This window comes from Bufo gargarizans, chromosome 2, assembly GCF_014858855.1.
Source record: "Bufo gargarizans isolate SCDJY-AF-19 chromosome 2, ASM1485885v1, whole genome shotgun sequence".
Classification (NCBI taxonomy): Eukaryota; Metazoa; Chordata; class Amphibia; order Anura; family Bufonidae; genus Bufo; species Bufo gargarizans.
In genome coordinates this window covers 319,555,939-319,568,204 of record NC_058081.1, presented here as the reverse complement: position 1 = coordinate 319,568,204, position 12,266 = coordinate 319,555,939, and the positions used below count along the sequence as shown (strand labels likewise).

The 12,266-nt window shown below is 47.5% G+C and overlaps 1 protein-coding gene across 1 annotated transcript in view; it reads left to right on the top strand.

Annotated features, from left to right (window-relative positions):
• DCN (decorin) overlaps positions 1-12,266 on the top strand; it is a 68,477-nt gene that overhangs the window by 32,547 nt on the left and 23,664 nt on the right. The window contains exon 5 of the mRNA XM_044277215.1: positions 728-841. Within this exon, the coding sequence (XP_044133150.1) occupies positions 728-841 (114 nt within the window). The remainder of the gene's footprint in view (positions 1-727; positions 842-12,266) is intronic.

Genomic DNA, 12,266 nt, shown 5'->3' with positions numbered 1-12,266 from the left:
GCAGGGTGGTCGCAACCCCTGGAAACAAGCATTGTATAATGTAATGGCAATATGGACAATACATTAATAAGTGCCTATATGTCTATATGATCAATGATATTTGCTGAAGTGAGCCAACACCTTTAATTCTTCAGCTTAATGAGGCATTTTGGACATTTGTAACTTCCACCTTTTTGGGAACAGTTTGGAAAGGACTATTTTCTGTTCCAGAATGACTAGGTTCCAGTGCACAAAGCAAGGTCTGTAAATGCATGGTTGAGTGAGTTTGGTGTGGAAGGACTTAACTGGCCCACACAGAGCCCCGACCTTAACTCCATCGAACACCTTTGTGATGAACTAGAATGGAGACTGCAAGCCAGGCTTTCTCATCCAACATCAGTGCCTGACCACACAAATGCTCTTCTGGATGAATGGGCAAAAATTCCCACAGGCACATTTCAAAATGTTGTAGAAAGCCTCGCCAGAAGAAGGACCAACTCCATAGTAATGCCTTTGAATACAGAATGGGATGTCATAAAAGCTTCTGAATGTTCAATGTGTAGGTGTCCCAATACTTTTGTCCATATAATGTATCAATCTACCTTTATTTGAACTTTTTTTTTATTTCAGTCTTGCATTTAATATAAAAAAAAAAACAATAAACCTACATACGGTATGAATAAGAAATGTATGTTATAGTATTATATCTTGTGCTGCCTTCTGATATTTATGTATTACAATTTTGTAGAACTGGGGACAAATCCCATTGAGAGTTCTGGGATTGAAAAAGGAGCTTTCCAAGGAATGAAGAAACTATCCTACCTCCGAATTGCAGACACTAACATTACAAGTGTTCCTAAAGGTAAGACATTATTGTTCTATATTTTCGCTCATCCCCATACTGACTAGTTGTTTGCTGGCAACAGATTAGACAGCACGATCTGCCGCTGGCAAACAATGATTTTTAAGCCTGTTTATAAATCTGGATTGACTGACAAATGAGCTTTGCTCATTTATCGGGTAATCGGCGGCAGTATTACACTGCCAGATCATCTCTAAGCATTACTATGAACGCTTGTCAGCGATGATCTGGCAGACAATCGACCAGTGTAATACTAGTTTACCTTACTGACAGACTGGTACAGAGGGGGAGAAGATCCTGCCCACGAGGTCTTACAATCTACAATAGAAAGGGGGAAGGAGACAGTAGGTAGTGGTAGAAGCTGCTCATATGTAAGATTTAGTTGAAGAGGTGAGTTTTCAGGCTGCTTTTAAAAGTTTGGATTGTGGGGGAAAGTCTGATGTGCTAGAGTAGTAAGTTTCAGAGTCAGGTCTACTGTCTTTTAAAGCAGTATATGGTAGTAAGCCAAAATAGGGGGACTGGTGGGTGGAGATACCCTCCCGGTTTCACCTATTTTTGAATAAACCCTCTTGGGCGCCAGTAGTGGTTGATCGAAGAAGGTGGGTTAGTGTTGAGAAACTTAGGTGTGTAATAGGTTTTGTATCAGCATTTCATTTGTAAAAAAGTGAAAGTGTATAGAGATATAAATGTGTAGGATAAAAAATGTATATATGTTCACATGTACATAAAAATCTACATAAAAGATCAAAAAATTGTCTATAAATTCTGCAAAAAGGATTAAAAGATTGTACACATAGGTAGGATCACTGCATGCCGTCTCGAGTACCTAAGCGACCGTGTTCTGCAGTATCGTACACAATATAGTTTGGTACAGTTAGGTAAATCAATAGGTAAAAAATCTGTTTAAAAGGATACTATTACACATATTAAAATAATGTGGTATCATGGGTTCATTTACTCACTTCACGAGGGGGGCGGTTTATCAGGATAAGCATAATACACCTGTAAACCGAGTACCCCCCCAGCCTGGATCGCTTCTAGAGTATTAACGGATGAAGGCAGCCAATCACACGGGTGCTTCTCTTCAAAGGTCTTTATTGTATGTACATATAAATCCGGCTCAACGCGTTCCAGGACAGGCACTTCCTTCATCAGAAGCAATAGTGTACCTGTGTATGATCACAGGTACTTATACCCTAAGTGTCCTATTGATTTGTTTGTTAAAATGGCCACTAATTGGCAAAAGGGCACCAAAAAACGGAAAAAAGCCGCCAAAGTTGCATTGGGGGACCGCCCATGTGTGGTAGAGGGCGTCTTTAGCTGATCTGTGCGGTCGGGCGGAAGTGGGAGTGTTTGGCTGCGCTTTTTCGCATTACCGGAAGTTGGTGCGTTCCAAGCTGGAACGCATCGTAGCGTCCGGTCTAGTGCTTTGTTTCCTTGATTTATTTTTATGTGCGGTGCGATACATGCACATAAAAAAAAAAAAAAAGAGAGAGAGAATGAATGGACAGGTGGCTATGCTTGTGGACAGCTTTTTCCATACAGTTTCATGAGACTTATTAAAATAGTAGATCAAATGAGCTAGGCTGTATCTGTGAATTTTTTAGAAGTGAATGGAGGCAGCCACAAATATACATGCCCACCTCTCCAGTCCATCCATTTTCTTTCCTGGATGTGGTGGCCAGCATGAGAAGGGATAGGTATCTGTGGACTTATTATTTCAAAGATAGGCATAGGTTGCAGAGATGAGACATCCATCTATCAGAGAATGACGGCATATTCTCTGTTGATATAACATGAATGTCTAAGACAGGAATACCCCTTTAAAGAGGACCTTTCACCACCTGACATGTCTGTTTTAGTGACTACTTGCATTCCTTGTGTAATAACAATTCTGGAGCATCTATTCTTATGGCTCTGTGATGTGCCATTCCTTTATTTTCTAGTAGAGGTTATGAAAGAATTTATAGCATTCTGCAGTAAGGGTGCAGAGGGGTGGTAACCAGTTGGGGGGGGGGGGGGTGTACCCGCACAGTCTGAAATTGGCAGCACTGATTGGATAGAGTGAGTCTGTGCAGATACACCTCCCCCCCCCCCCCCAACTGGTTACCTCCCCTCTGTACCCTTACTGCAGACTGCTAGCAATTCATTCATAACTTCTAATAGAAATAATGAAGGAATGTCACAACATAGAGCCATAAGAATAGATGCTCCAGAATGGTTATTACATGGAGAATGCATGAAGCTATTAAATCAGACATGTCAGGAGAGGTGAAAGGTCCTCTTTAAGCATGATTTGACTCTTTACATCTGATGAATGTAGACATTGGTAAATGGATAGATTATCAGATATATTTGGAGTACTATCCTAAGTGTTTCAAAGCTTTTAGAGTACATCTTAGTTTAGGATAAACTAATTTTTGGATTGTCAGTGAGACTGTTATGATGTGCTAACAACCACTTTCTCCCTAGACAGAATAAAGTCACCATGACCAATACCTATATTCTACTGATAAAGTTGACAATATGTTCCCCCCTATGAGATTTTTATACCTGTGATCCTCTAACAAACAAAGATTTTCTAAATTAAATATTCTAAAAAAGTGTACAGAAGTAAATTCTGTGTAATCAAAAATAACTTGTTGATCTCTAGAATTATTTAACAGCTAATATCACATTTTGTGGCAGTGATATTCTTAGGGTGTTTACGGCGGTACAACCAGGCCTCAAAGCCTGATGGTGCTATAGGCCACCAGATACCTAGATTACTTTACATATGCCACTCTACTTGAAAAGAGTAATATTTGCCAAATTTATTAAGCGGCAGAGGCCCGTGCCAGAAATTCAAATCTATGCCATCGATAAGCTGGTGTAGATTTAATCTATATTTCATGTCAGTTTCTAGTGCAAATTATAATTAATCTGGCAAAGTGGTGAAAAGCTTGTAAAATGTTTAAATTGTGTGGCAAATGTAGCATCTGCCATAATTTGTGACTTTATGTATGCCACAGAAGTGGCGTAAATATTTTCATAACTCTATCCCATCATCAGTTATAACTCTGATGGACACAGCAACCAGAGTGTTACTGTCATGGTCTTACCTCCTTGCTGTTCCCTTCGTTTGACATGTGCTGGCGGCCATCTTGGTTTCTGGGTTTTCTTGTAGCCTCCCACCCTGCGGCTCCTCCTTCCCACTGGGAGGAGCTGGATGCCTAGCTCATATATATAGGAGGTCTGTGGCTTCAGTTCCTTGCTTGGTCCTCCTGTGTTCACATGCTTCCAAGACTGCTGCTGCTTCTGGTTCCTGATCCTGGCCTCGTCTGACTACCCCGTTGGTTCCTGATTCCGGCTTCGTCTGACTACCCCGTTGGTTCCTGATTCCGGCTTCGTCTGACTACCCCGTTGGTTCCTGTTCCTGGCTTCGTCTGACTACCCTTCTGGTTCCTGACCTCTGTCTCCGCAAGACCCTGCTTCAGTTTAGCCATCCGTTCGGACTTTGCTTACGGCTTGCTCTTCAATAAAACCTTCTTATTTTCCACTTATCTCTTGTTGTACGTCTGGTTCATGGTTCCATGACATTAGGACCAAGCCATGAATTCTGACGGTACAGGGCCACCCTCGCTACCTACGCTGGTTGCCAGACTTGATCAGCAGGATCACCTGTTGGGTCGGTTCGCTGTGGCGTTGCAAACCCTGCTTGAACGCACGGCTCATTTAGCTTCCGTTGCCGATGGGTCGGTTGTCGCTCCTGGGCCCGCTCCTACTGCCGCTCCGGTTGTTGCGCCAGAGTCTACCCTGACACCTGTTGCTGCGCCTGTGGTGTTTCAGGGTATGACCGGTTCTGCCCCACTTCCACAGCGCTTTGGGGGAGAGCCAACTCAGTGCCGAGGTTTCCTTAACCAGGTGGGCATTTACTTCGAGTTGCTGCCACATGCCTTTCCTACTGAGAGATCAAGGGTGGGCTTCTTGATCTCGCTGCTCTCGGACAAGGCCTTAGCCTGGGCCAGCCCTTTATGGGAGAACAACAATCCGGTGGTTGCCGAGTTTTCCGGTTTTGTTGCTTCTCTTCGGAAGGTATTCGATGTGCCGGCTCGTGCTGCCTCTGCTGCGAAGCTCCTTATGTCCATCAGACAGGGTTCACGATCCGTAGCTGAATACGCCATTGAGTTTCGTACCCTGGCAGCAGAGGTGGGCTGGAATAATGAGGCTCTGGTCGCTGCTTTCTCTCATGGTCTCTCGGATGCCTTGAAGGATGAGGTTGCAGCTAAGGACCTACCAGTGGAGCTCGAGTCTCTTATTTCTTTCCTGATTTTGATTGACACCAGACTCAGGGAGGGACCTTCCTTTAAGGAGAGCCTGCGGAGGTCTCCTAACAGATTGGCGCCTACGTTTGCTGTCCCACCCGTGCCTCCCTCTCCTCCCACGCCTCCTGGGGATGACTTGTCTGGGGGTGAACCCATGCAGCGGGGGTTTGCTCGCCTGTCTGAGGGGGAGAGGGTACTCCGGAGACGCGAGGGCCGATGCATGTACTGTGGTCTCGGTGGGCATTTTCGGTTGGCATGTCCGAACCGTCCGGGAGAACGCTCGCACCTGAGGTCCTGTCGGGGGCAGATCTTGGGTGGAGTCTCCTCGTCCCCGGTTTCCCGTGTTGACAAACCACTGATCACGGTTGTCCTCTCCTGGGTCGGGGGCTCGGTGACGACCCAGGCGTTGGTGGACTCTGGTGCTGGTGGTTTGTTCATTGATAGAGTGTTCGTTGCCGCCAATTCCATTCCTCTGCAGCCTCGAGGTTCCCCACTGGCTCTTGAGGCGATAGACGGCAGACCCCTTCTGCCGCCACACGTGACTCATGAGACCCTTCCAGTGGGGATAGCCATTGGTGCCGTTCACAGAGAGTCGGTCTGTCTCCAGGTTATTTCGTCTCCACACTACTCGGTGGTCTTGGGGTACCCCTGGCTCCAGAAGCATAATCCGACTTTCGATTGGAGATCGGTCGAGATCCTCTCGTGGTCACCGCAGTGTGGGGCTAGTTGCATCCATGGGCCTGTCAAGTTGCTGTGTACTTCCTCGGACTCTCTGTTGCCTCCTGAATACGAAGAGTACCGGGATGTATTCGATAAGGTGCGCGCGGTTGCCCTACCTCCGCACCGCCCATACGATTGTGCCATAGAGTTACAATCCGGTGCCGTTCCTCCTCGTGGCAAAGTCTATCCACTGTCGGTAGCGGAGAATGAGGCCATGGAGGAGTACGTGAGGGAGGCGCTTTCACGCGGACACATTCGCAAATCCTCGTCCCCGGCAGGGGCTGGATTTTTCTTTGTGAAAAAGAAGGGCGGCGAGTTGAGGCCTTGCATCGATTACAGGGGTCTCAATCGCATCACGATCAAGAACGCTTACCCGATACCCTTGATTTCCGAGCTGTTCGATCGCCTCAAAGGGGCCACGGTCTTTACCAAACTCGACCTGAGGGCGGCATATAACCTGGTAAGGATCAAGGCGGGCGATGAGTGGAAGACCGCGTTTAACACCAGGACCGGTCATTATGAATCCTTGGTTATGCCCTTTGGGTTGTGCAATGCGCCCGCAGTCTTCCAGGAATTCATCAACGATGTTTTCCGTGACCTGTTGCAGCAGTGTGTGGTGGTCTATTTGGATGACATCTTGGTATATTCTGCATCCATGGAGGCCCACATTCTGGATGTCAGACGAGTGTTGCAACGCTTACGAGAGAACAAGCTGTTCGGTAAGCTTGAGAAATGCGAATTTCACCGATCCCAGGTAACCTTCTTAGGTTACATAATTTCCGCTGAGGGGTTCTCCATGGATCCTGAGAAGGTTTCGGCTGTCTTACAGTGGCCCCAGCCCAGTGGGCTTCGTGCCCTGCAGCGCTTTTTGGGCTTCGCCAATTATTATCGGAAGTTCATCAGGGACTTTTCCATGCTAGCCAAGCCTCTCACGGATCTGACCAGGAAGGGCAGTAATCCTCAGGTCTGGCCGCTCGAGGCCATCCGAGCTTTTGAGGCTCTAAAGTCCGCCTTTGTGTCGGCTCCGATTCTGTCGCATCCCAACCCTGGGTTGCCTTTTGTCCTCGAGGTGGACGCGTCTGAGACGGGAGTAGGCGCCCTCCTGTCTCAGCGTAGAACACCAGAGGGTCCTCTGCTTCCTTGTGGGTTTTACTCCCGGAAACTGTCTTCCGCGGAGTGCAACTATCAGATTGGTGACAGGGAGTTATTGGCCATCGTGCAGGCCCTTAAAGAATGGAGGCACTTGCTCGAGGGCTCGGTGGTTCCGGTTCTCATCCTGACGGACCACAAGAATCTGACCTACCTCTCTGAGGCCAAGAGATTGACACCACGTCAGGCCAGATGGGCTCTGTTCTTGTCACGTTTTAATTACGTGGTCTCCTACCTACCCGGCTCCAAGAACATCAGAGCGGATGCCTTATCACGGCAGTACTCCGAGCTGTCCGGGGAGGAGTCGATTCCGACTACGGTCATACCCCCGAATCAGATCCTGGCCGCTATTCGCACCAGCCTGACTTCTCCTCTGGGTGAGCAGATTTTGGCGGCTCAATCTGGTGCTCCCTCTGGGAGACCCAACGGCAGATGTTTTGTGCCTGAGGAGTTGCGCACTCGGTTGTTGCGAACCTACCATGACTCCAAGGCCGCGGGGCACCCTGGAAAGAATCAGCTGTCCTGGGCGGTTTCACGTCTGTTCTGGTGGCCTTCTCTACGTTCCGACATCGCCGCATATGTAGCGGCATGCTCAGTTTGTGCCCAGAGTAAGTCCCCTCGGCACCTTCCGTTGGGCCTTTTGCAACCCATAGCCACCGGGGAGCGTCCATGGTCACACCTGGGGATGGATTTCATTGTGGACCTCCCTGCATCCCGAGGCCATACGGTCATTCTCATGATTGTGGATCGGTTTTCCAAAATGTGCCACTGTGTTCCTCTCAAGAAGTTACCCTCTGCACAAGAGTTGGCCTCGATTTTTGCCAGGGAGGTCTTCCGGTTGCACGGTTTGCCCAAGGAGATTGTGTCGGATCGGGGGAGTCAGTTTGTGTCCAGGTTCTGGCGCGCCTTTTGCTCCCAGTTGGGGATTCATCTCTCTTTCTCCTCGGCCTACCACCCTCAGTCCAATGGGGCCGCAGAACGATCCAATCAGGCCTTGGAGCAATTCCTTCGTTGCTATGTCTCCGATCACCAAGACAATTGGGTTGACCTCCTGCCTTGGGCTGAGTTTGCCAGGAACACGGCGGTGAACTCTTCCTCTGGGACGTCTCCCTTCATGGCCAATTATGGGTTCCAACCTGCCGTGTTACCGGAGGTATTCTCTCCCCAGGATATTCCGGCTGTGGAGGATCACCTTTCCGTCCTACGTGCTTCTTGGGTACAGATCCAGAGGTCCCTTGAGGTCTCTGCGCAGCGCCAGAAACTCCAGGCTGATCGCAGACGAGCGCCCGCTCCTTCCTACCAGGTCGGAGACCGCGTATGGTTGTCCACCCGCAACCTCAACCTTCGAGTGCCCACTCCCAAGCTGGCGCCTCGCTTTGTTGGTCCCTTCCGAGTGCTTCGCAGGGTAAACCCGGTAGCCTATGCCCTTGCGCTTCCTCCTGGCATGCGGATCTCCAACGTGTTTCATGTCTCCCTGTTGAAGCCACTGGTGTGTAATCGTTTCACTTCCTCGATTCCTCGGCCTCGTCCGGTCCAAGTGGGCAATCGTGAGGAGTATGAGGTGAGCAATATCCTGGACTCACGCCTGGTCCGCGGCCGGGTGCAGTTTTTGGTCCATTGGCGTGGTTATGGTCCAGAGGAGCGTTCCTGGGTTCCCTCCGCAGATGTCCATGCTCCTGTCTTGCTCCGAGCCTTCCACGCACGCTTCCCTCAGAAACCGTTCCTTACTCCGCGGAGGAGGGGCCCTTGAGGGGGAGGTATTGTCATGGTCTTACCTCCTTGCTGTTCCCTTCGTTTGACATGTGCTGGCGGCCATCTTGGTTTCTGGGTTTTCTTGTAGCCTCCCACCCTGCGGCTCCTCCTTCCCACTGGGAGGAGCTGGATGCCTAGCTCATATATATAGGAGGTCTGTGGCTTCAGTTCCTTGCTTGGTCCTCCTGTGTTCACATGCTTCCAAGACTGCTGCTGCTTCTGGTTCCTGATCCTGGCCTCGTCTGACTACCCCGTTGGTTCCTGATTCCGGCTTCGTCTGACTACCCCGTTGGTTCCTGATTCCGGCTTCGTCTGACTACCCCGTTGGTTCCTGTTCCTGGCTTCGTCTGACTACCCTTCTGGTTCCTGACCTCTGTCTCCGCAAGACCCTGCTTCAGTTTAGCCATCCGTTCGGACTTTGCTTACGGCTTGCTCTTCAATAAAACCTTCTTATTTTCCACTTATCTCTTGTTGTACGTCTGGTTCATGGTTCCATGACAGTTACCCTGTTCTCTGCAGCTCCATGCTTTGAGCTGCTTGTGGCTGTCTCCACCTCCTGGTGCATATTGCCTAAGGGCAAACACAAGGGCGTAACTACCATAGCGGCAGACCTTTCAACTGCTATGGGGCCCAGGGCAAGAGGGGGCCCAGTTGGGATCAACCCCTCTTCTGCTAGGGGTGAAAACTTGGTCAGGATTCTATCCTCTAAAGGAATATTTTTTAGCAAATAAGGCAGTGGAACAAATGGCTCAAGGGTCATTGAAAGGGGTTTAGTCGAAAACCCTTCTGTCCTATTTGGGGGGCCTGGTTTGATGCTTGCCATGAGGTCCTTACTTCTCTATGTACGCCACTAGACACACACATACATTCTCATTGGCTTTTAAAGAGCCAATAAACATGGCCTATTCAGTCCCCAGTCAATGGCTGTTTGATATATACACTTTTGGCACTTTTCCCATGGGAACAGACATGAACCTTAAGGTTCCTAATTTGCAAATATGTTTTGTGGCTTCTGAACTACAGCTCCTGATCTCTGCCTGTTTACTGTGTTAATCCTGTTCCACCCATCCTGACTTCTACCTGTACATCATATTAACCCTGTGTCTCCTGCCCTGACTTCATTGCCTGTTTGCTAAATTCAAGGAACTCTGCCAGCCATTACTGTGGCTTGTCCACTGACCATGATTGTGCCTGTTTTCTTGGTGCCATATACAGGTGTTCTTTGACCTGCCTGAGTCGGCTGTCACTGAATTGACACTATTCCAAGAAGTAGCAGTCAGGTGGTTGCAGAGAAGGACAGATCTCTGTACTGGGGTGAAAACTAGGGGACCATTATATAACCCTTAGAAGTAGCTCTAAGTCAAAGACATTAAGTCGTTAGTGAGTCCACACCCTCTGCTTACCAGATGACATATCATGATAACTTTATAATGATGTAATCACAGTCCATGAAGCTGTCTCCCTGTACGGATATTTTACGGCACATTTATGAAAAATGATGCCCTGCACTGGCGGTGGATTTGCTGAAGTTATGTAGAGGCACCTCTTCTATATGTAAGAGAGCTTCCTAGCTGTCTTACATTTAGACAATTTTTTATGCCTAAAACGTAGAAAATGGTAAATGAGACGGCTCTGCCGGCCTGTCTCCTTCCCAGCCCACGCCACACCCACTTCTTTAGACCCTGTGTCAGCGGGGAAAAGTTGCAGATATCAGCGCAAAGGAGCTTTGGACGGCAATCTGCACCAGAAATACGCCAAATATAGGTGCATTTCTGTTTATTAAATTACCCCCTTTATTTCTATAGTCTTACAGCCCAAAAAATTGTTTGAAACAAAATGTGTTTAACATAAATTTTGGGGTATACAGTATATTTCTCTACACATGTTTATGTGCTATGTCCTACTATGAAATAAGTTATATACTTTACATCTTTTTACTGTTGCTCACATAGACAGCTTTTTAGACATTAGATAGTTCACAGTCCAGCAAAACAATCAATCATTTTATTAATGGTTTTAACATTTTGTTGGGCATTGGGCTGAATGTTTTCAGTAGGGCTCCTAGTCTGGAGAAGAAGCAGGATGTGCAAAGGCCTGTGGGAGCCAGGACCTTCTGATCACATATGTGGAATGCACTATCAATTGTGTTTTGGGGAGCTGGATAATGGACCCAGGTCCTGCTAGTGAGGGAAACTATCTGTGTAGTTAGTGGCCAGATGGCCGAGGATTTTGTTTGTTATCCTGTGTTTGAACGTATACTGACTGCTGTAAAAGCAATAATGAAGCTGGCTGTGGCCAGTTTGCCCACCCCCCAAACTATGGTGTTAGGGTGGCTTCTTGAAGTGTGCCAACAATCTAAGCTGAGAAGAAGGCGATCCCAGAGTGCTAAGCAACCCTGAGGTGCTACTATATATATATATACAGTACAGACCAAAAGTTTGGACACACCTTCTCATTCAAAGAGTTTTCTTTATTTTCATGACTATGGAAATTGTAGATTCACACTGAAGGCATCAAAACTATGAATTACCGTAACACATGTGGAATTATATACATAACAAAAACGTGTGAAACAACGGAAAATATGTCATATTCTAGGATCTTCAAAATAGCCACCTTTTGCTTTGATTACTGCTTTGCACACTCTTGGCATTCTCTTGATGAGCTTCAAGCGGTAGTCACCTGAAATGGTTTTCACTTCACAGGTGTGCCCTGTCAGGTTTAATAAGTGGGATTTCTTGCCTTATAAATGGGGTTGGGACCATCAGTTGCGTTGTGGAGAAGTCAGGTGGATACACAGCTGATAGTCCTACTGAATAGACTGTTAGAATTTGTATTATGGCAAGAAAAAAGCAGCTAAGTAAAGAAAAACGAGTGGCCATCATTACTTTAAGAAATGAAGGTCAGTCAGTCCGAAAAATTGGGAAAACTTTGAAAGTGTCCCCAAGTGCAGTCACAAAAACCATCAAGTGCTACAAAGAAACTGGCTCACATGCGGACCACCCCAGGAAAGGAAGACCAAGAGTCCCCTCTGCTGCGGAGGATAAGTTCATCCGAGTTATCAGCCTCAGAAATCGCAGGTTAACAGCAGCTCAGATTAGAAACCAGGTCAATGCCACACAGAGTTCTAGCAGCAGACACATCTCTAGAACAACTGTTAAGAGAATACTGTGTAAATCAGGTCTTCATGGTAGAATATCTGCTAGGAAACCACTGCTAAGGACAGGCAACAAGCAGAAGAGACTTGTTTGGGCTAAAGAACACAAGGAATGGACATTAGACCAGTGGAAATCTCTGCTTTGGTCTGATGAGTCCAAATTTGAGATCTTTGGTTCCAACCACCGTGTCTTTGTGCGACGCAGAAAAGGTGAACGGATGGACTCTACATGCCTGATTCCCACCGTCAAGCATGGAGGAGGAGGTGTGAGGGTGTGGAGTGCTTTGCTGGTGACACTGTTGGGGATTTATTCAAAATTGAAGGCATACTGAACCAGCATGGC